This window comes from Drosophila kikkawai, chromosome 3R, assembly GCF_030179895.1.
Source record: "Drosophila kikkawai strain 14028-0561.14 chromosome 3R, DkikHiC1v2, whole genome shotgun sequence".
Lineage (NCBI taxonomy): Eukaryota > Metazoa > Arthropoda > Insecta > Diptera > Drosophilidae > Drosophila > Drosophila kikkawai.
The window spans coordinates 29,788,042-29,809,017 of NC_091731.1; the positions used below are offsets into that span (position 1 = coordinate 29,788,042).

Sequence of the window (20,976 nt, forward strand, 5' to 3'; positions counted from 1 at the left end):
TTTCGTGAGCTATCTGAAATCTGTGTGTGTTCTCTCTCTTTTTTTTACCCTTACAACAAGAGTCCAACGAATTATAGCTTCGTTTACACATTTAAAGGTATTGTTTTGAATAAACCAGTAGAAATTGATACAGTTTTAACCTGTTCTATATGTCAGCGCGCCGCCGTTTTACTTACCGCGCGACCAAGTCGTGGATCAGCTGATGTTCTAAATTTTCCCCCTATTTCTTAAGTATTAATTATTAGCAAAAGAATATTCGACTCTCGGTGTGGGGTTCCCAAACCTCGTCTTACTTTTATTAGTGCGCCGCTCCAACGTATTTTCCATTCAACTCTCAACGGTCGACGCGTAAACATTGCATTTAACTTTCGTGCTCTGTGTTTTCGTTTGAGTTTTTGCGTGTTTTTATTTATACCCATCTATCTGTTTGAGTTATTGTGTTCTGTGATAAATAGATGCAGCGCTATCTGTGTACCGTTCGCTGCGTTCCGTTCGTCAATTAAGAGAACCAGCTGAGTTCACGCCCTCTTCTCTTCCTCCGCGCCGTCCCCGCGTCACCGCTGCTCCCGCCGAATGCAAATGCAGTGAGCGCGGCAAGTTAATTGAATTCGATTTGATTGCAATAATCTCGCAGTGGGCAGGAGTCACGTCACAGCATCAGCATGGATATAAAATTCCTGATGATTCTCATCCTGGGCTTCGGCTTTCAGTTCGTCTTCACGGCATTCCAGACCATGTGTAACATTGAGGTAAGATATGAGTGTGTGTGTTTCGTTGGCGCGTGGGTGTGCGCTCTCTTCGTGTGTATGTATGCGTGGGCGTTTGAGAACATCCTTGCCATTGGAATCCCGTCCTTGTCCTTGTCAATAGACATCGTAGTGTGCCCTTCGACCCAACCACCCAACCCCATTCACACGTCACAGGATGTGGCGACGTTGCCGCCGCCACTCAGGCAAGCAGTTATTTCTGTGCCCTCGTAATAGCTCCCGAGTTGTTAGTTTCCAAATCCGATCTAAAGTACTGCTCAAAGGTCACGACAAGGGGCGGCTGCAGAGATATACACTTTTATTTATTCCTATATCTTTAAAAACGTGTCCCTTACTTGCTGTTTCTAGTTCAGACATTAAAGTAATAAATTTCTTTGTTTCTTTGTTTGAATTATCTTTAAATCCATTATGCCTAGTATCTCATTTATTTAATTTAAAATTTAGAAAACGCTATACAGTATTTGTCTTATAATCAGTACCTTGAAATAGTTACAATTAAAAGTCTATATTTTATTTTATTTTATTTTATTTACTTTTTAATCCAATGCTCTCGTCACGATTCACATTCAGAATTTGTTCGCCCACGATTGATAAGAAACGACATAGCGAGCACTTAGAAGCGTATCAGCTGTCACAGAACACTTATCGTTATTATTATGCAAATAGATGAGATGAAGCCACATAGAGCCACAAAAGTTGACCCTAATAAAGGGAATTGGACTCTCCGATATTCCATGCAATTAGCCCTTAATAAGTAATGTTTTGGTAGGTCTCCAGTTAACCCCAAACGATAATTAAAAGAAGTTGATAGTTATGTACATATGTACATATATTGCTATATCTAATTTTAACTTTAATATATGTTGTTTTCTTCTGATAAAGTTGCATTCGGCCTTGGCAATAACCATAAACAGGTCTTGGTTTATTTTATTTATTATGTTTCCTGCGAAACATTCTAAAAGTTAATATATTCACACTACTGATAGTGTTTCGAGTTAAACAAGCCGAAATATATTTCGGTTCTGCGAACCACCCACTGAGGTTCCCATTCATAAGCAGATTAGAAAACACTTATCAACCTTTTCCCAATAATCAAGTGACAGCGATTAGCTAATTAATATTTGCAAATAATTACAAAGCAGCTCTGTGGATTTATGATACAGGCATAGATAACTCCATTCACTTGTTGCATTATAACGGATTATTTCGTTGATTAGTTATTGTGAGTAATAAAAGCCGTAAGATCAAGGCCATGCCAGGCAAAAATAAAACCAGAAAACAGACCAACCTACCTGTTCATATGCAATGTATATCCGATACGCATACAGATCGTGAGAGTGGATTAATTAAGCAACTGGATTGTCTGGTAGTCGCAAAAAAAAGTTCTTTTCATGTTTATCTCACCTGGTTACGTATGCGAGGCATTTTTGTTATGAGCGAAACTCGAAACCCAAACCGGCCACCACAAAATTTGTCATTGTTTTGCATAAAAAGCACATTTTTATAAGTATTTTGTTATGGTTCAATGGACTGTATGAGGTACCTTCTCTGATAAATACGGCAAAAAATTGTTCGGATCGAGTGAAGCTTTTTAAAGGTTTGCTTTTGTTTGTTTTACATTTTTATTGTGGCCTTTCAGCTTGGCCAGCGACTCATGCGCAATATTTTTGTTTTTTTTTTTTGTTCAAGCTTCTGCCCTCTTCAGTATATATGTATATATATAAAAAATAAAAGTAATTTGTTTCATTCATAATCATACGTTTATTAATTAAAGGAATCAAAGAACAGTTGATTCATTTGAACCTCTGAAATTTTATTCCGCTAAAAATATTATGTATACGTATGTTAATGTTAAGTGTACATATTTCTGAAAAGTTCTTAAAAAGGTTATCCTAAAGTAGTGGAGTCATATATATGTATATAGCTTAAGTACAGTTCCTAAAATTAAACTGACTTACGCTGCTGTTTTTCGCTACTTTATATTTCCCCAAAAGGTTTGAAAAATGTTTTCCTAAAGGACTGACGAATTAATCTTAGTTTTCTTTCTGTGCACTTGGTGTTTCTCCATATAAACGATTTACTACGGCCGTCGCAGCAACAAAGGCAAAAGCAACTTGGAATTCCAAGCAGGGCGTGCTTTAGCGTAGTTAGCCAAACTTATAGACCGGGCAATATCGAGCAACCGACCGATCGATCGGCGAGTCTTGGCCTATTAGACAGCAATTTTAAAGCGGGGGCCTTGGCTCATATGGCGCAATCCGTCGCTGGAAGTGGCAGGGAACACAGAACGCTTTCCGGCTGATTGCGCAATCGAAATCAAATGCTTTTCAGCAAACGCGTCAACGCCAGCTCTTTCAATGTCATTGCAATTGCAAGTTCGCCTCCGCACACACGGCCCGCCCCAGTCGTCCCAACTCAAGGCCACCTCGGCCAGGTTGACCAACATATATATGTATGTACGTACGTATGCACACATCAATTTGGCCAAGACGCCAGAGAGCATAGCGAGCATGCTCGCAGTAACATATATATGTACACACATATGTATAACAAAACAGCCGCTAGGCGCCTCTGCTTGCACAACAGACTAACAAAAAACGAAACTGAAACCAAAAACAAAAAGTGGGTGTGCGCCGACGAGCCCACCATTCACTGCTCACTGCTAACTGCTCCTGCCCCCGAACCGGACCCACTTGCTGCACCAGCTCGGCTCGTGTGCAGATACGTCTAGTGGAAAGAGTGGAAAATGCAAGTCTGGCTGGAAGCACCGAAAGTGCTTAACACCCTTTAAGGCGGACTAAAATAAATGTTAAAAGTCATAAATAACTTTTGATTTACTGCGTTGAATACAAAGTTAATATCTGAAAAGGGCAAGGATAAAATTTGTAAGCAGCTCAGGACTAAAGTAACTTTCAAAGGATGATGAGGATAGTTTCGATGCAACAAAAAAGAAACCTAGAAAAAAAATCCCCATAAAAACGACATGCATTTGATTCTTTTGAATGCAAACTGAAATCAAAAGTCGCCATGCCCTATTACAAAGAAAATAAAAACTCGTTTTGAGCATTTTTTAAGTTTTTTCGTGAGTTGTTGTGCCAGTTTCTTTTGCGTAATAAATAAACAACTTAAGCAGGCGATCAATTTAATAAGTTGTTCGATGCATTCTCCTGCAATTCCGCGTACTCGCACTCGACTTTCTTTATTGCATTCGAAGATCAGAATCGGCTTTCTTTCTGCATTTATTTGCACAAAACTTGACCCAATTTCATCCCGGGTTAGGCCATCGTCCCTCAATCGAATAATAACAAGATCATTCAATGAGCCTCATTGGGCTGATAAGGTATGATTGCACTTGAAAAGATTTCTTATCACAACCGTCCTGGTTTTTATGCTCGAATATACAGGGGCCATAAAAAGTACTAGTATATGGCATTTTTTATAAAATCGAGAACATTTGCGTTAATCCCCATAGCTGAGTTTGCAACCAATTTCCGTAGATAGTTCCGTTTTTTTAGTTCCTGTATTCCCATTCAGTCACAAGGTCATATTTGGAATTTATTTTTTGTAAAACAGCTAAACAAACAGTTCCGCTTTTTGCCTATTACTTGAGCGATATATACATATGTACATATATAGTTTCCGATCAAAAATCTATATAGAGAATGACACCCGTTAATTACTGATAATGCAAATCTCGAGTTGGACTTCAAAATGGGCACGAGGACCGTACCAGATTTGCCCCAGCGCCATTTAATTGATGCAAATGGAATCCGAAATCGTGTCAAGAGTCAGAATTTAGCGTCGAGATAACGATACTATTCGCCGGCCGCTTACTGAGATGCGTCCTTTGGAATGGAAAATTTTAGAACTCGGCCGCAAACGTGTTTCGCATTTGCTTGTAATTTTCCATTCATGCATTCAAGAATTGCAATGTTGCACTTGAATCTGGTTGCAGACATGATTCCAAGGCGCGCCGTGCCGCCGACTCCGAGAATTCTATATATTACAGCTGCGGTGCATTGAAAGTATTTATGATATACATATATTTACATAAAAATCTATAGCTGATACTTGATAAAGATCCTTTTATTTCATTATCTAGACAGTATCCTTTTGTCAAGTAACTGTAAATTTCAAGTAAAGCTTCCTTAAATTAGTACTCTAGACCCTGCATAAATATTTAAACAACCAAATAAAGTAAAGTATAAACGTTGGAATAAAGTCTCTCCGTATTTTATTATTATTTTTTTTATTTTATTCTATTGGCTTGTAGCCACCCATATTTAAACAACCAAATAAAGTAAAGTATAAACGTTGAAATAAAGTCTCTCCGTATTTTATTATTATTTTTGTATTTTATTCTATTGGCTTGTAGCCACCCATTCGTATCCGGACAGGAAATACCTGTACAATACGTACTTGAACCGAGAACACGTTTTCCGTATAACATTTTAAGAAAAAATAAAAAACAAATAACAATAAACAAATGCGTTATGGCCGGTTCATTGGCATGCAGGCATCAAAATGTGTCTGGCACGTTTCCCAAATGCTAATCCAATTCGATCCCGTCTCTTTTTCGACAGAAAACCATACTGGACAGTATCTCCAAGGAGGATGAGAACTTCAAGGGCGAGGGCTACACCAGCCTGGCCATCATCTACCTGTTCTTCTCGCTCTCCAACTGGCTAGCGCCTTCTTTTATTTCGTTTACGGGTCCCCGCGTGGCCATGGTCGTGGGAGCATTGACCTATACGTGAGTAGATCCCCGCGCTTGTCGCATTACAGTTCTTTAATTAATGACCCATCCTGGCAGGGCTTTCATGATTACGTTCATGTTCCCATCGACGGTGCTGCTGTACGTGGGCAGCGCAGTGCTGGGGCTGGGGGCATCGATCACTTGGACCGGCCAGGGAACCTACCTGGCGCGCTGCAGCGAAACGACCACCATCTCCCGCAACTCTGGCGTCTTTTGGGCTCTGCTGCAGTGCAGCATGTTCATCGGCAACCTGTTCGTGTACTATCAGTTCCAGGACAAAACCGTCATCGACAAGGAGACCCGGAATTTGGTCATCGGCGTGCTAACGGTGATAGCCATTTTGGGCATCGTCTTTTTAGCCGCCCTGCGATTCATGGCCGACAATGCCGAGCACGACAACGAGCTGGAGCAGAAGCATACGGGATGTGGACAGGCCATGTATGCCTTAAAGTCGGCCGGTCAACTTTTCTGTACCAAGAAGATGCTACTCCTCAGCCTGGCCTTCTTCTATACAGGTGGGTCCGCTGAGTGTTTCCCCTGACTTGAATACCATAATTTATTATTGCCTTTACAGGACTGGAGCTGTCGTTCTTTAGTGGCGTCTTTGGCTCCGCCATTGGATTTACAACGAAAATAGCGCAGACACCGAAAGAGATCGTTGGCCTGGTTGGCATTTGCATTGGAGCTGGCGAGGTCTTTGGAGGTGGACTCTTCGGGATACTGGGCAACAAGACAACGAGATATGGACGCGATCCCATCGTCATTGCCGGCTACGTGATGCACATGGCGGCCTTCTTCATGACGTTCATCAATCTGCCGAACAGCGCACCGTTCAAAGATACCAACGATATATCCTACCTGGATCCGCCCAGCGCCAGCATTGCTCTGGTCTGTGCCTTCCTGCTGGGCCTGGGCGATGCCTGCTTCAACACCCAGATCTACTCGATGCTGGGCGGCGAGTATGTGAACAACGCAGTGGGGGCTTTTGCCCTGTTTAAGTTCACCCAGTCCGTGGCGGCGGCCATCAGCTTCTTCTACTCCTCGCACTTCGGGCTGTACGTTCAGCTGGGCATACTGGTGGTGACCGGAACCATTGGCACCATCGCCTTTGTGTTCGTCGAGTGGGGCTTCAAGCGGCAGCACCGGGAGCAGGAGGCGCTGGATAAGTAATCAATCAGTAATCCCACCTACTAAGGTATTAGGACTAGCCACTATTGTCCACGTTTGTTGAATTCCTCGGAAGTGCGCTGAATCCGTGCGACTGCGACGTCTTCCTAGACAATAACTGTTAAGTGTTGTTGTGCGCTACCGTTGCTATATTGTACGTAATGCGTATTTTAATGTTAGCATTCCAAAACGTAATCATAATCTAGTTGTCTATGTTTTTATATGTGTGTATTGTATACAGTATATGTATGTGCGTTTATTTATTTTAAGCAGCGAGTGTGCAATTGTAAATGGATAATTAAAGCGACAGATTTTGAGTATTAGTGAAAGCACAGCTTTGCAAATATATTGCGAGTGCTGAGTAAAAAGTAGACGTTTTCCCCAGCTCTATTTTGGTTGCAACGTAGCGACGTAGCTGTTGGAGCAAAATTACGCAATGATTTAGAGAAATTTACAGACTTGAAAATGCTCAAGGAATTTAAACGATTTATTTGATGACGTGCACCTTATTTAAGAACTGCACAGAATTATGCTAAAATTAAGTTAAAACCCGCAAATCATTCGAAATATCTATGATTTCGACTTACATTTAGAACAGAAAATATGTGAACTTAAATAAATATATATTTTATCATAAATAACATGTGTTTCCTTTTCATTGAATAGCTTATTACGTTTAATTAAGAATGTTAAATTTTGAATTTCCGTTACCAATCGCTTATATTAGATCTATCGATAACATTAATCATGGCTACATTCGATAGGAGGCAGGACTCACATCACTATAACAAACCCAATCAGAATCTGCACCCGAAAACTAAAGGAAAACATGAAAAATGGCAAAGAATAAGTCGACGGTGTACCTGGGCTACGATGATGAGGAGGTTACGGCCAAGCAGGAGCAGTTCCTGAACAGCTGCACCAACAAAATCGGCGGCACCCCCGTAAGAAATGCTGTGACGCGAGCGCCTAACGGACAGCTGATAATTGAAATTGATTTTTACCCTCAGGATTGGCCCAGACACGAGGTGACCGTTCCGGCCTGCCCGCTGTGCGGGGCCGTGCGCCCCCTGATTGTGCAGATGTATGCGCCGCTGGACCGATCCCAGTTCCATCGCAGCTTGTACGTGTTCGGGTGCGTGAGCCCCGTCTGCTCACAGAATCCCAAGGGCTGGGTGTGCGTCCGTACTCAGCATTTGGAGAACCAATTTGAGGTCATCAGCGAGCAGTCGCCCAAGAAGCCGTCACAGAAAAAGTCAAAGTCCAAGTCCAGTGGCCTGCAGGCGGTGAACTGGTGCAGTGGAGCGGACGACTGGGGAGACAGCTTGGCCAGTGGACTGACCAAGACCGAGGACGAGGCTATGGACATCACCGCCGACGACGACCAGAACGAGCGGAATGGCAACGTCCGACCCAATGTCCTGCAGTACGCGAAGGGCGAAATGCAGCTGGACGAGCCAGCTAAAGTCGATCTGGGTAAGATTAGCGGTGGCGGCGATGACGACGACGACGAGGATGAGAGCACTTCGGTGGAGAACGACCTGATCTCGGGGTTGCATCAAATGGACATGATCTCGCCGCAGAATGCAGACGAGGATCCCAATGCCAACTGTGCAGCGGCCGCCGCTCCCAACGTGGATGGTGCCGGAGCCAGTGCAGCCTCCGCCGTCATTTGTGCGGAGATCGAGGGCCCCGAAACGGATGTGGTGCTGGTCGACACCCCCAAGAAGCCGGAACGCGACCTGATCGCCCTGTTGAAACACACTTCGCAGCCGCTGTCGCCAATGCAGATCAAGGACCTTACATTAAAGTCCTACTACATCGCGGTGGATGTAGAGAGCAAGACCCGGGTGGAGGAGTACGAGAACTATGGTGGCGCTCTGTCCATGGACCACATACGTGATCTGTACCAGGAGTACAAGCTCAGGGACGAGGGTGCGACCCACTCGCCCACGGCAGTGGCCGCAGGATCCGCCGTGGAGGCTGGGGACGAGCACGAGGCGTACGAGAAGGCTCTGCCCGCCCACGGCGACATAGTGTTTCACAACTTCATCACCACCATCCAGCAGAATCCAGGTCAAGTCTTGAGGTGAGCATTTATATTGTGGAAAAGTAGCCATCCGGATTAATTGTGGCTACGTGGCAGGTACTCCCGAGACGCTCTTCCCTTGCTGGTGGCCCCGCTGGCGGAACCGTTGCCCAAATGCCAGAACTGCAGGGGCGAGACGATCTGCGAGGTCCAGCTGCTGCCCACACTCATTCCCAAGCTGCGGTTCCAGCTCAACGGCTGCAATGTCCCGATCGAATACGGCAACGTGCTAGTCTTCACCTGCCTTAAGAGCTGCTGGGACACGCCCGACCTAATGCGCTATGAGCACGTGGTGGTGCAGTCCGAGTCCTAGAGGAACCCCCAATCGCTGTAGCTGCTATAGTTGCAGACTCTTGCAACGAATTTTAACCGTAAACTGCGGAGGAAAAGCTAAGCTTCTCAATACTGTCCTAGGAAGATTTTACGCTCTAGTTGTTAAGAACGTTGTACGCTTTTAGACACGCCACTCCGATGAGGATAGTTGCTAATAATATCTCGTTATTTCCTCTCCCCCTCTAAAAGGGTTTCAACTACACCGTCTTTTATTTTTGCAGCATGTAAAACGGGAGCAGAAGCTAATCCTCACCTAAACTAGAGGTGCGTCCGCATCGAGGTGGTAGCTCTTCACCGCCGAGAACCACAGCGGTGGATACTTGGCGTCCGTGAGGTCGAACTCGGAGCTGGTGTCCACCTTGTTCCGCTTTTGCACGAGCGTGTAGTGTGACCACACCAACTGCGCACAGCGGCGGCGCTTCGGTGAGTTGGCGATGCGCAGCTCGATCAGGAATTGCGTGGAGTCCTCCTCCAGTGGCATGATGCTGCCACGCCTCTGTCGCATGTGACCCGTTCCCCGGGCCTGTGATTTTTGCAGCACCAGGGTGACCGTGTCGCCGTAGAGCCGATAGCGACCCCGTTGCACATCGGCACGCTGCCCGTTGTGCAAATGCTTCAGCTTGTTGACGCCCTGCGCCGGCTCGTCGGCGCTCGTCATCATCAGCACCTTGCCGTCGGGCATAAAGCGAATGTAGCGATAGTACTCCACCAGCTGCACAGGCCGATAGAACTGATCCTGGAAGCTATTCTCGCCCATTCGCAGGTACGTTGTCTTGCTGATGTAGCAGCCGTTGAAGTGCACCCGCTCCCGCCGGATGAACATGTCCCGCCACGAGTAATAGGCATGGCTACTGCCAGAGTCCTGGGCATCCAAGGCTCCAACATTGTGACCCCATACTCTGAAAGATAATTAAGATGAACATCTCCAAGCTATCTGCAATCTGAGGAATCCCTACTTGACGCAAGCTAGCCTCCACAGTTCCTCGTCCCGGGCGTACACATAGAATCCCTTGCAGACGGCGGCGCACTGCTCCAAGGAGCGCATGTCCAGCTGCGCGGACACTACCCAGCGGAGGATGCGCATCACAATCTCGGGCGGCAGATCCGAAAAGTGCAGTCCTGTGGACAAGACGCTGGCATCACGGCTGGACGCGATCATTTTGCCGCTATAGATGCTGTCCTGGCGCAAGTCGCGATGGAACTTATCGAAAAGATTGTCCAACTCCTGGTCTGCACCGCCTTCCGTGGCATCCGGCTGGCCCAGGTCCAGCTGCTTAGCAAAGTCGCCGGCTAGATGGTGGAACTTCTTGTTGCTGACAAACTCGTGGCTCAGCTTCTGCTGCTCGTAGAACTTGAACTCGATGTCGGGCACGATCTGTGTGGCCTTGCGGTAGAAGGGAATTGCGTCGTAGACCTTGCCGCGCTGCTCCAACTGGACGGCAGTGCGAAATAGGCTCTCCGCCTTGGCCTGCAGCAGCTCCGCCTCGGTGACATTCGAGTTCTGCGTCGTTCCTGAGCCTGGCCTGTGTCCATGGGCAAGCTCCCGCTGCCAGCTCTCCCGGAACTCATCGAGGGCACTTGCACTGGTGCCACCCTCGTTGGGCGCCTCCCCGTCCGAGTCCACGTCCGACATGGGTAAGGTAAAACTATTCTGCGAATGCAAATGCAAATGGGATTGTAAAAATAGATCGCTGTCACCTTTATCTGACGCAATTCTAACCTGAAAGGTCTTAGTATTGGTCGCAGGCGGAAGATGGGAAAATGCGAAGGGAAAACGGATTTATAATGAAGGGCCGCGCGTACTGCTGATAGTGGCCGCGGGCTTCACCCCAGAATTTCGAAGTCGTTTGCAGCTGGGAGCAACATGTGGCCATTGGTAAGACCCCAAAGATTAAGTTTATTCAGATACGGCAAACGGGAACACTTCTACCTGTGTAAACGTATTGTGCACAGTGTGAACAGAGCGTCGTTGAGCAAAAACGCCTTTGATAAGGCATCACACTAATAAGAAACCTGACAAATTCCAATTTGAATTTTTTGTTTGGCTTACTCGATTATTGTAATCGTTAATCGATTAACAGCTGTTTTAACAACGCGGTTTTGTTTTGTTTTTTGCATTTGATTTTAGCCGCATTTTCTGCTGGTAAACGGCACAATTTAAGATTAAAGTGACAGAACTGCTCCAGCCACCATGTCGGCGGACTATTCGCATCTGTGCTCCGCCATCCTGGAGCAGTGCTTCGGCCAGGTGGTTCAATCGGTGGCCGACTGTCTCTTCCTGGCCAATACGCGAACGCTGGGGCAACTGGTCAGCGCCACCAAGTTATCTCGCAAGGAAGTGGGACTGGCGCTGGCGGTGCTCGTCAAGTTCCGACTTGTGGACTTCGAGGCCTCCAAGCTAAATCCCTCCCTTGCCGAGTACGCGCTCCGGCGCGAGGATATCATCTCCCTGCTTCGGTATCCGCGGTAAGTAGGCATTGGTGTACAAATTAAGCTTTAAGGCTTTATTTAAATTTAATTTCTTATTTTAGTTACGTTCACTTGGTGCAGACAAAGTATGGAAATGTGGGCGCCTCCATCGCCGAGGAGCTTATCAATTCCGGATCGGATACGGCCACTGGCATACTGATCAAGTGTCTGGCCGAGGGCGAAAATAAGGCCGAGAGTCCAGAATCCTATAGGAACACCTTCCTCACCATGATTACAGATCACTATATCATTAAGAGGCCCGAGCTTCTAGTTTCCGATGACCAGGATGAGGTAGTGCCAAAATTCGAGAGCAACGAGTGCGACTTTTTCCGGCATCCCAACATCGATCTTCAGCTGCTGGCCAAAATACGCAAAGGAGATGCCACACTGGCGGAAGCCAAGGACAGTACCATGGTGTGGAACCTGAACTATGATCGCTTTCATCAGGACTTTCGTGACGCGATCATGGTGGACGCTATTGAACGTAAAATGGGCGAGAATGCAGCCGAGTGTTTCCGGTTCATACTGAAAATTATGTACAATACCACAGATCCATGGCAGCGTGTAGGTAGCCAGTATTACATTATTATAAATTATATTATAAAACTTAATTCTTTGCAGAAACTTTCCAACCAAATAACGTTTGTGGAAATTAAGCAGGCCATCGAGAAAAGGTCGAATAATCTAGATCTAATGAAGTACTTGGATCAGTACATAAGTTTGTTAAGTAATTACAATCCAAGCTTTACCTATTTGAATATTTTAATCAACATATCTTGTTAATATTTAGCTGACGATTCAATGGGCTTCTTTAGAAGAGTGGGAGACATGGGCGGCGGCCTTTATGTCGTGGACATGGAACACGCCTTTGAGTCGCTTGCCTTTGCCTGCGTGGAATCCGTCATTACCGAACGTTTCGGCTCTAAGGCTGCCCGCATCTTTCGTGTAATCCGCTGCAAGAAATACATCGAGCAGGAGGATCTGCAAAAGGAGGCCATGATACCCTCCAAAGAGGCCAAGTCGTTGGCCTACAACTTGTTCCAGGAGCAGTTCATTCACGTCAAGATCATTAAAAAGCCCGGCGGAGGCAGCAATGGCCCCGCCAAAGCCTTCTACCTCTTTCAGGTCAAAGAGAAAGATGTAAGTAAATCGTTAAATAAATTAAGTGCCTTGGTTTGTAATCCTTGCGTTATAGACGGTAAGAATGCTTCTGGATGCTAGCTACAAGTCACTCTACAACACCATCGAACGTTCCAACTTTGAAAAGAACGAGCACAAAGGTCTCATTGAGAAATCCCAGAGGCTAGACAGCATAGTGGAGACCATGAAGGAGCGTGGCGATTCCGAGGAGTATATCGCTGAGGTGGGTACTATTTACAACTGAAATTTGTCTCTCATTGACACTAATCGCTTCAGATCGTCGAGACATTTACGCCACCCGAGGTCGAGATCCTGAATAAGGTAAAAAACAGGATAAAGACATTGTCGAAAGCTGAACTTACCCTGGACGATACCATTTTCCTGCTGCAAATGTACCAACACCATTGCACTTCGCTGCCCACGGGCATTCGGAGGTTTAAATAAAAATCAAAGGTAATTAATACGATTGTCTTGTTTTATTTTGAATATATTCCAGGGGGAACTCACGCCTTTAGGTGTATAAGATTCACGTTTATTAAAACACACAAATGCGATATTAAATTACTGTACGCTTAATCACAGGCTATATATATAAATAAGGTATGCTTTGGACTTTTAGTTACTTTCTGGAGTAATTACACTGCGCTTTCGGTGTACAATTCGCTGTTCGCGATGCGCCTTTTGCAGCTTGATGAAGTGCTGCTCCAGGGCATCGAAGTCGATGCCGCTCTTGTACTCCAGTGAATTTCGCTCATCTCTGCGGGGTAACAAGTAAAAGTCTTTTAGACACATACTGATATTAGTGGGGAGAGGGACTTCTTACATGGGTTCGTGGCCCCAGTAGTTCGGCACGCACTGCAGGCGATTCCGAAGGGTATCGAAGGCTTCGGTCTGCGGCAGCAACATAAGGATGCCAAACAGGGCATGGGCCAAGTACTGAGCGTCCGCGCAGTTGTTCGCCTTGGAGACCAGAGTGAGGCGCAAAGGCGCAAAGATCGGAGACTCTATCAGCTGGACCAGTTTGTCCAATTCGGTAAGCAACTCCATGGTTATCTCAACATCGGCGCTGAAAGAGAATTACTCGATAATAGTAATTAGAGTTAAACCTTGTCAGAAGGACTTACAATAAGGTGACCAAATGGGAGACGTGCTGGTAGCTCTGGGCCAGCAGGCACAAGGAGAGCGTTGACACGGGACAGTGGGCCCAACTCTGGTACAGACATTTAAAGAGATCTGCCGACTTTTCGTTGGAAATATTGCGCAGGCTGGTCCGCAATTCGAAGAGTTCCGTCGAGGTGAGAAGTATAATGTTCAGCAGACGCACAACTGTGGATGCGAACTTCAAGTTGGGAACCTCCTCGGCTATGATCTCGGCGAATGTGCGGTAAATATACTCGGCATTCAGCAGCACGCAGAGTTTTCTACTCAGTAAACATTTAATTTATTAATTAAGAGTTTAATGTATGCAAATTACCTTATTATGAGACTGGCTCGATTCTCCAAAATGAGTTTTTCTTCGCTGAACAGGTTCAGCAAACTCAACAGAAACTTGCGATAGTGTGTCTTCTTGAAGTCGTTCAATTCTGCAAGGGACAAGCCTCTATCAACGAAAGATTCTGTGGGAGGAAAGACATACCTCTAGTGTCCTGTGAATTTACAATTTCCGCCAGAACAGACAGACTTTGCAGTACAACCTCGTCGGAGTTATCTGCCAGCGTCGACATTAAATTATTATTCAAATTGGTGGCGTGCACAGACATCTCGTTGGGGAAGTTGGTAAACAGATGATGGATCCACTTGAGCACAGCGATCTTCGTGTGCATGGAGTTGTGCGTGAGATATTGCGATAGAACGTCCATGATCGAACGCAAGTCTATCTTGGCCACAGTCTGCGTCTTCAGCTCCTTGGTGGACACCAGCAACATCATCGAATTGTTCACGGAAACAGCACACTCTTTGATGCCTGAACAAAACGCAAATACGAAATGAAAGGATTCTGGCCTAATCAACACACAACTTACTGCGCTTGGACTCTACGTTGTACTCGAGGCAGGGCAGTATCGCCGTAAATATCCCGCTGGCGTAGGGCAACACATTAGTGCCAAATATCTGAACAAACTCCCGGATCCAGGTGATGGCAATTGACTTGATCAGCTCATTGGGCGACTGGGCGTGGGTGATCAGCGTGTTAATTGTATCCTCCATCCGCACGGAGGACGAGTCGTTCCGAATGGACTTCAGGAACTGACTTATCGTCGTCTCGCACATGCGCTGGATCTCCAGCGTGTTGTCCTCCAGCATGACGAACAGACCGTCCAGAATCTCGGTCAGATAGTTGACCATGTTGATGTCGGGCACGGCATTCAGGATGGATATCCATGAGATCACATATTGCCGGGCGAAAGCATCCTTTACGTAGATGTGTTCCCGAAGCAAGGGAATAAAGGCCTCCAGGTTAAAGGTCTGTGACGATTCCGTGACAATGTCCTGCCGAATAATTCGAATTAACTCAAGACAATTCATTGTGACAGCAACTTTACCTTCAGCAGGCGATCCAGCAGCTCGCTGCCATCCTTCACCAACTGATCCGAGTCGGTGACAAGGCGGGATATTGCCGCGAACAGTTCCGGAAAGAATGGAATTATGGCGGACCGCGCCACCTTGACCACGTTGTACAGCGACTCGCAGGCAAAGTAGCGCACACCCTTTTCTGGGTCGGAGAGGCAGGTCAGGATTGGCGTCACCAGGCCATTCACATACTTGTCCGAGTCCTGGAGAGGGTGAAATCACGAGTTTATCTAGTTAGATACCGCGACCTATGCCTATGACTAATGACATTACCTTTCCCAGCCCTAAGCCAGTGGCCGCGAGTCCGATAAGCGCCCCCTTCCGCCGATTGGCATCCCGCGAGGTGGCATAGTCCGTGGCCAACACCTCAATTAACTTCCGGATCTGGGCCGAGTTGTTCTTGTTGTTGAATTCAGTGACCATTCTGGCGGTGAGTAGAATTCCCAATTGGAATGACAAATCGCTGGTGGCAGGTGTCAGGCGCCTACTCACTTTTCGATCTCCTGCGAGGCCAGCTTGCGCTTCTCGTAGACCTTGTCCCCCAGTGCCTTGGCGCAGGACTCGCTCAGCGGTGCGTAAGGAGGTTCCATATCTTCTGTCCGTTTGATCTAATCAAAATAACAATATTTGTAGGCGGTTTCGTTTTGCTTTCCTCTGCATCCTCTCTCGGCGAACAGCTGATGGGCTGCCAACTCGGTTTCTAGCGAACAACAGGGGCAGTTCCATAAAACCGTTAAATGCAAACACCAATTCAATTTAATTTGCTCACCAAATAAATGATCATTTTCTACTTCCCAGGCTCGTTAAAAATGCAATTTAAATGTAATCCACATATTTCTAATTATGTAAAGGTATATTTTTATATCTTTTAATTGAATTCTTTAATACATTTTTAAAGAGCAATGTTTCAACAGACTTTGCCGAATAATTCTTTCTAATTCTTTTATTATTTAACATTTTCTAAGAATTGAAGAAATTTTTTAATATTTGAATCATCTGTATATCCCCAATAAAAAGTCAGCAAAATGTTTGTTTAAAAAGTAAAATAATTTATTTTAAATTCATCTAAGTAAGTCTATAACTATTACTATCTTAGGACAGGGGTTTTGTAAGATTTCTTTTGAGTTCTCAACCAAAAATCCGCTTCAGTCTCAGAAATGATAAACTAGGAATGAGATCCGCTGTTAACGTGCTAGTCCTCTTAGTCGACTTCCTCCACAGTGGGCCCTGAGTAGCCGCCAAAGCCTCCAGCTTGCTGGCCACAGTTGGCTCCAGGACCACCGGCTGCTCCCGCTCCAGCTCCCGCTGCCTGCTGATGCATCTTTGTCATAATGGGCGAGCAGTGGCGGGTGAGCTCCTCTAGCTTGTGGTCGAACTCCTCCTTATCGGCAGTGGTGTTCGTGTCCAGCCAACGGATGGTCTCGTTGCACCTCTCCAGGACGGAGTTCTTATCGGCTTCGTCCAGCTTAGAGCCGTTCTGCTCCACGGCCTGCTTCACATTGAAGACATAGCTCTCCAGCGCGTTCCGAGAGGTGATACGCTGCCGCTGCTTCTCGTCCTCGTCGGCGTACTTCTCGGCCTCGTTCACCATGCGGTCGATCTCCGCCTGCGAGAGTCGTCCCTTGTCGTTCTTGATGGTGATATTCTTCGCCTTGCCCGTGCTCATCTCCTTGGCGGAGACGTTCAGGATGCCGTTGGCGTCCATGTCGAAGGTGACCTCAATCTGGGGCACTCCTCGAGGGGCAGGCGGAATGCCGGACAGGTCGAAGGTGCCCAGCGCATTGTTGTCCTTGGTCATAGCGCGTTCGCCCTCATACACCTGGATGGAGACCCCGGGCTGGTTGTCCGCGTAAGTGGAGAAGGTCTTTGTCTGCTTGCACGGGATGCGGCAGTTGCGCTCTATCAGTTTGGTCATCACCCCGCCGGCGGTCTCGATGCCGAGCGAGAGGGGAGCCACGTCCACCAAAAGCACGTCCTGGATCTTGCCGGTCTGGTCCCCGCTAAGGATGGCGGCCTGCACGGCGGCTCCATAGGCTACCGCCTCGTCTGGGTTGATGGAGAGGTTCAGACTCTTGCCGTGGAAGAACTGCTGCAGCAGGCTCTGCACCTTGGGGATGCGGGTGGAGCCGCCCACGAGCACAATGTCGTGGATCTGGCCCTTGTCCATCTTGGCGTCGGTGAGCGCCTTTTCCACTGGCTGCAGGGTGTTGCGGAAGAGGTCTGCGCACAGCTCCTCGAAGCGTGCGCGGCTCACCTTGGTGTAGAAGTCGTGGCCCTCGAACAGTGCGTCTATCTCGATGGTGGCCTCCGTGCTGGATGACAGTGTGCGCTTGGCCCGCTCGGCAGCCGTTCGTAGGCGGCGCAAGGCGCGGGGGTTGGAACGAAGGTCCTTCTTGAACTTGCGCTTGAACTCATCCGCCAGGTGCGTGACCAGGCGGTTGTCGAAGTCCTCACCGCCCAGGTGCGTGTCTCCGGCGGTGGCCCGCACCTCGAACAGGGATCCCTCGTCGATGGTCAGGATGGAGACGTCGAAGGTGCCGCCTCCCAAGTCAAAGATGAGCACGTTGCGCTCCCCCTGAAGATTCTTGTCCAGGCCGTAGGCCAGTGCTGCCGCCGTGGGCTCGTTGATGATCCGGAGCACGTTCAGCCCAGCGATGCGGCCAGCGTCCTTGGTGGCTTGGCGCTGAGAGTCGTTGAAGTAGGCCGGCACAGTGATGACCGCGTCCGTGACGCTCTCGCCCAGATAAGCCTCCGCTGTCTCTCGCATCTTCACCAGCACCATTGAGCTGACCTCCTCGGGGGCAAAACGCTTGGCCTCGCCCTTAAACTCCACGCCGATCTTGGGCTTTCCGCCGTCGCTGACCACCTTGAAGGGCCAGTGTTTCATGTCCTCGGCGATCTTTGGGTCGTCGTACTTCCGTCCGATGAGGCGCTTGGCGTCGAACACCGTGTTCCGGGGGTTCATCGCCACCTGGTTCTTGGCGGCGTCGCCAATCAGCCTCTCAGAGTCCGTGAAAGCCACGTAGGAGGGCGTAGTGCGGTTGCCCTGATCGTTGGCAATGATCTCCACCTTGCCGTGCTGGTAGACGCCCACGCAGGAGTACGTGGTGCCCAAGTCGATTCCAATGGCAGGCATTTTGTTTGTGTTTTTATACTTCTTGGTGAGATTTGTAACTTTTTGACTTGTTGCTTTTCCAAGTTGATTAACTTCTTGCTCGGTTTGAATACTTTAATGACTTTTAATAACTTCAATTCTGCAATTTAATGCACTTTAGCTTGTTATATTCGGTTTGTTTTGTTCGCTCCTTCGCTTTCGCGATGTTTTCAGTTTGCTTGCTTGTTTTGAATTGCTGTGAAGAGAGCCGAGCGGCCCTATTTATACCCGGGCGCTCTCTTCGCGAACATTCGAGACCGGCCTCTCTCGAAGCTGCCGGAGTGGGGTGGCTGTGCCGTGCGTATGAGCGAGACAACAGTAGCGGCCACTTAAGAGAGAGGCACCTTGAATTTTCTAGAATTTTCTTTAAGCAAAACAACAGCAGATGACCTACCGCAACAAATGCGTTATTTTTGGGTTCCGGAAAATTCGATTGTTTTCCCATTTTCCATCTATATATAGATGACTTAAGTATCTGTTAGATTTGCGATTAAGTGAATAAGATAGTGCTATCTTATATAATTAAATCATTTAGTTTTAAAATATTATTATTTCAGTCAGAAGCTTGAAACGCAAAGAAGTAATTTCCAGCCCCATAAATCATATATGTATATTCTTAATCAGCCTTAACGGCCTACTAAAAACTAGCATATATGTAAAAGCTTTCCGATTTAATTTGATGAGTTTTTGACATAGTTATGGTATTTTTAAACTTTGAACTGTCAGAAAAAAAAATATCCATTAAAAGAATTAACATATTTCGGATTTTCTTCAATGGCAGATTTTTTATTTAATTATTTATTAAATATTTGCCTAACTAATCGATATAACCCAAAAACATCGATGTTTGAATATGTAAATCTATCGAAAATTTCCCATATCAATTTTGCCGGCAGAAACTAAAAACAATCGGAAAGTAAAGAATAATTCACAAATATAGCTCCTCAGCGCAGCTTAAGTTCAAAACGGCATCGGAATAAACCTCCTTGATGGGCAAAATCTTTCTAACATGGAGATCTCAGAAGCTATGGCCAAGGACATGACGCCAATGACAAGGCAGGATGAAGAAGAGCTCCATAGGACTAAGAAACATTCCGTCAGGCGTCATTCCCACAACTCACCAAAGGCGTTGCAACGCACGTGGCTAAAGCGCCGCCTTCGCCGCCTTGTAGTCTCTGAGAGCAGCAGTAGCAGAAAACCAGTGCGCCGCAAACATGCGTTGGAACTGGGCCGCAAGAAGGCATATCAGACGACTTGGTACTGTCTGCTCATGGCGCTATGTCTCGGCCTGGGAATCACTGTGTGGCGATGGTCCCCAGAGGACAGCAGCTTTTGGGAGATGTACAATAACCATTACCACTCGATCGTCCACAATCGTAGCAACTACTGCGACCGCTCTCATCGGCTGGGCCACATGGTGACGCACTGCAGGCGCCAAGTACTGCACCAGGAGGAGGCCCTGGATGAGTTAGAACGTGCTCTGGACAACGTTACCTTCCAGGTGTGTAGATTTCCCCTTGTTAAGGGGTGTATACAGCAGTAATTAAACTTTATTCCCCAATAGAATATCGCTTTGGTCGGCTCCTCTGGCGTTGGCAAGAGTCACACGGCCCAAGTGCTGCGCGAACAGTTTCCGTGGCCCGAAAACGTGAAGACTGTATCCTGGCGTGACGCTTCGTCCCTATTGCGGGTTAAGAGCGTTCTCCATGAAGTCGTCCAGTGCGGACAAAATCTCATATTGATTGACAATATGACCCCTAAGGACGCGCAATTCGTAGGTGCCGTCAACGAGCTGATTCGCGGGAGAGAGGATATAGCCAACAGCACGGGACAGACGCATCTAAAGCGATTGACCGTGGTCTTTATATTCAGTGTGAACCGTCTGCAGTCAGAAGAGAAATTTGACACGGAAATGGAGGCGTTGAAGCAACTGCCGCACACCCAAGTCATCCCCTATGCCTCCTTTGAGCCCAGACATCTGCTGGACTGCATCCGCAGAGAGGAGCTTCTTGAGAATATGCAGCTGGATAGTGCCAAAGTCGACGAGATAATCAAGGGCATCGACGCGAGGGTCTCCGGCTGCAAGTCCGTCCGTGCAAAGGTTCTGCTGTACGGACAACCCCTAGTCCCCCACATGGACGAAAAAGAATTTTCCGACAACGAATCAACTGACTGATATTGCCACAAGACTAGTAGCCTAGAATAGCAAATGAAAATGAAATCGTGAAACAGCAAACGTGATAAACTACAGAGGACTGTTTATGGACTGTTAATACAACCTAATGTGAATACACTAAAAACCCACTAAATGAAAATTATAAACCTGTAAACTTAAGAATATAGTACGTATTAAAAATAAATCAAGACAATGACTGCCCAATTTAATGCGTATTTTAATCATGTTTCGAAGACGAGTTTTTAATATTTTTATTGAAAATCTTAGGGATTAAGGAGCTCAGTAGTTTGCTTATAATGATGGGTTGATTGCTTCAATTCCGTGGTCGATAGCCAGATATTTTCATACCCTTACAGT

At 46.8% G+C, this 20,976-nt stretch overlaps 7 protein-coding genes across 8 annotated transcripts; 4 read left to right on the forward strand and 3 right to left on the reverse strand.

Moving 5' to 3' along the window:
• The first annotated feature begins 316 nt into the window (after positions 1-316).
• LOC108077688 (UNC93-like protein MFSD11) lies at positions 317-7,019 on the forward strand. Of its 2 annotated transcripts, none has more exons than XM_017171120.2 (4): positions 317-749; positions 5,351-5,520; positions 5,581-6,038; positions 6,098-7,019. In XM_017171120.2, the coding sequence occupies exons 1-4, from the start codon at positions 663-665 to the stop codon at positions 6,691-6,693; spliced, it is 1,311 nt and encodes a 436-aa protein (XP_017026609.1). In that variant the 5' UTR covers positions 317-662; the 3' UTR covers positions 6,694-7,019. The 2 variants fall into 2 exon arrangements, with proteins under 2 accessions (XP_017026609.1, XP_070142622.1); XM_070286521.1 differs by lacking the exon at positions 317-749 and adding an exon at positions 2,919-3,223.
• Positions 7,020-7,459: 440 nt separating this feature from the next.
• Positions 7,460-9,309, forward strand: trus (programmed cell death 2 like trus). The gene is made up of 3 exons (XM_017171145.2): positions 7,460-7,634; positions 7,701-8,779; positions 8,837-9,309. Exons 1-3 carry the CDS (start codon positions 7,527-7,529, stop codon positions 9,090-9,092), a joined length of 1,443 nt encoding a protein of 480 aa, XP_017026634.1. The 5' UTR covers positions 7,460-7,526; the 3' UTR covers positions 9,093-9,309.
• On the reverse strand, positions 9,278-11,077 carry LOC108077707 (F-box only protein 9). The gene is made up of 3 exons (XM_017171146.3): positions 10,833-11,077; positions 10,069-10,763; positions 9,278-10,011 (listed from the first exon to the last, which is right to left on the reverse strand). Exons 2-3 carry the CDS (start codon positions 10,743-10,745, stop codon positions 9,366-9,368), a joined length of 1,323 nt encoding a protein of 440 aa, XP_017026635.1. The 5' UTR covers positions 10,746-10,763; positions 10,833-11,077; the 3' UTR covers positions 9,278-9,365.
• Positions 11,078-11,197: 120 nt separating this feature from the next.
• Polr3C (RNA polymerase III subunit C) lies at positions 11,198-13,187 on the forward strand. Its single transcript, XM_017171144.1, has 6 exons — positions 11,198-11,578; positions 11,644-12,145; positions 12,203-12,308; positions 12,372-12,721; positions 12,777-12,944; positions 12,998-13,187. The coding sequence occupies exons 1-6, from the start codon at positions 11,304-11,306 to the stop codon at positions 13,163-13,165; spliced, it is 1,569 nt and encodes a 522-aa protein (XP_017026633.1). The 5' UTR covers positions 11,198-11,303; the 3' UTR covers positions 13,166-13,187.
• A 31-nt stretch (positions 13,188-13,218) lies between these two features.
• Positions 13,219-15,972, reverse strand: LOC108077703 (protein VAC14 homolog). Its single transcript, XM_017171142.3, has 9 exons — positions 15,782-15,972; positions 15,563-15,713; positions 15,262-15,492; positions 14,743-15,208; positions 14,358-14,684; positions 14,196-14,304; positions 13,846-14,142; positions 13,545-13,787; positions 13,219-13,478 (listed from the first exon to the last, which is right to left on the reverse strand). Exons 1-9 carry the CDS (start codon positions 15,877-15,879, stop codon positions 13,337-13,339), a joined length of 2,064 nt encoding a protein of 687 aa, XP_017026631.1. The 5' UTR covers positions 15,880-15,972; the 3' UTR covers positions 13,219-13,336.
• Positions 15,973-16,317: 345 nt separating this feature from the next.
• LOC108077704 (major heat shock 70 kDa protein Ab) lies at positions 16,318-18,645 on the reverse strand. The gene has a single exon (XM_017171143.3). It carries the CDS (start codon positions 18,423-18,425, stop codon positions 16,491-16,493), a length of 1,935 nt encoding a protein of 644 aa, XP_017026632.1. The 5' UTR covers positions 18,426-18,645; the 3' UTR covers positions 16,318-16,490.
• Positions 18,646-19,175: 530 nt separating this feature from the next.
• LOC108077899 (uncharacterized) lies at positions 19,176-20,823 on the forward strand. The gene is made up of 2 exons (XM_017171438.3): positions 19,176-19,944; positions 20,008-20,823. The coding sequence occupies exons 1-2, from the start codon at positions 19,453-19,455 to the stop codon at positions 20,617-20,619; spliced, it is 1,104 nt and encodes a 367-aa protein (XP_017026927.1). The 5' UTR covers positions 19,176-19,452; the 3' UTR covers positions 20,620-20,823.
• Positions 20,824-20,976: the final 153 nt, after the last annotated feature.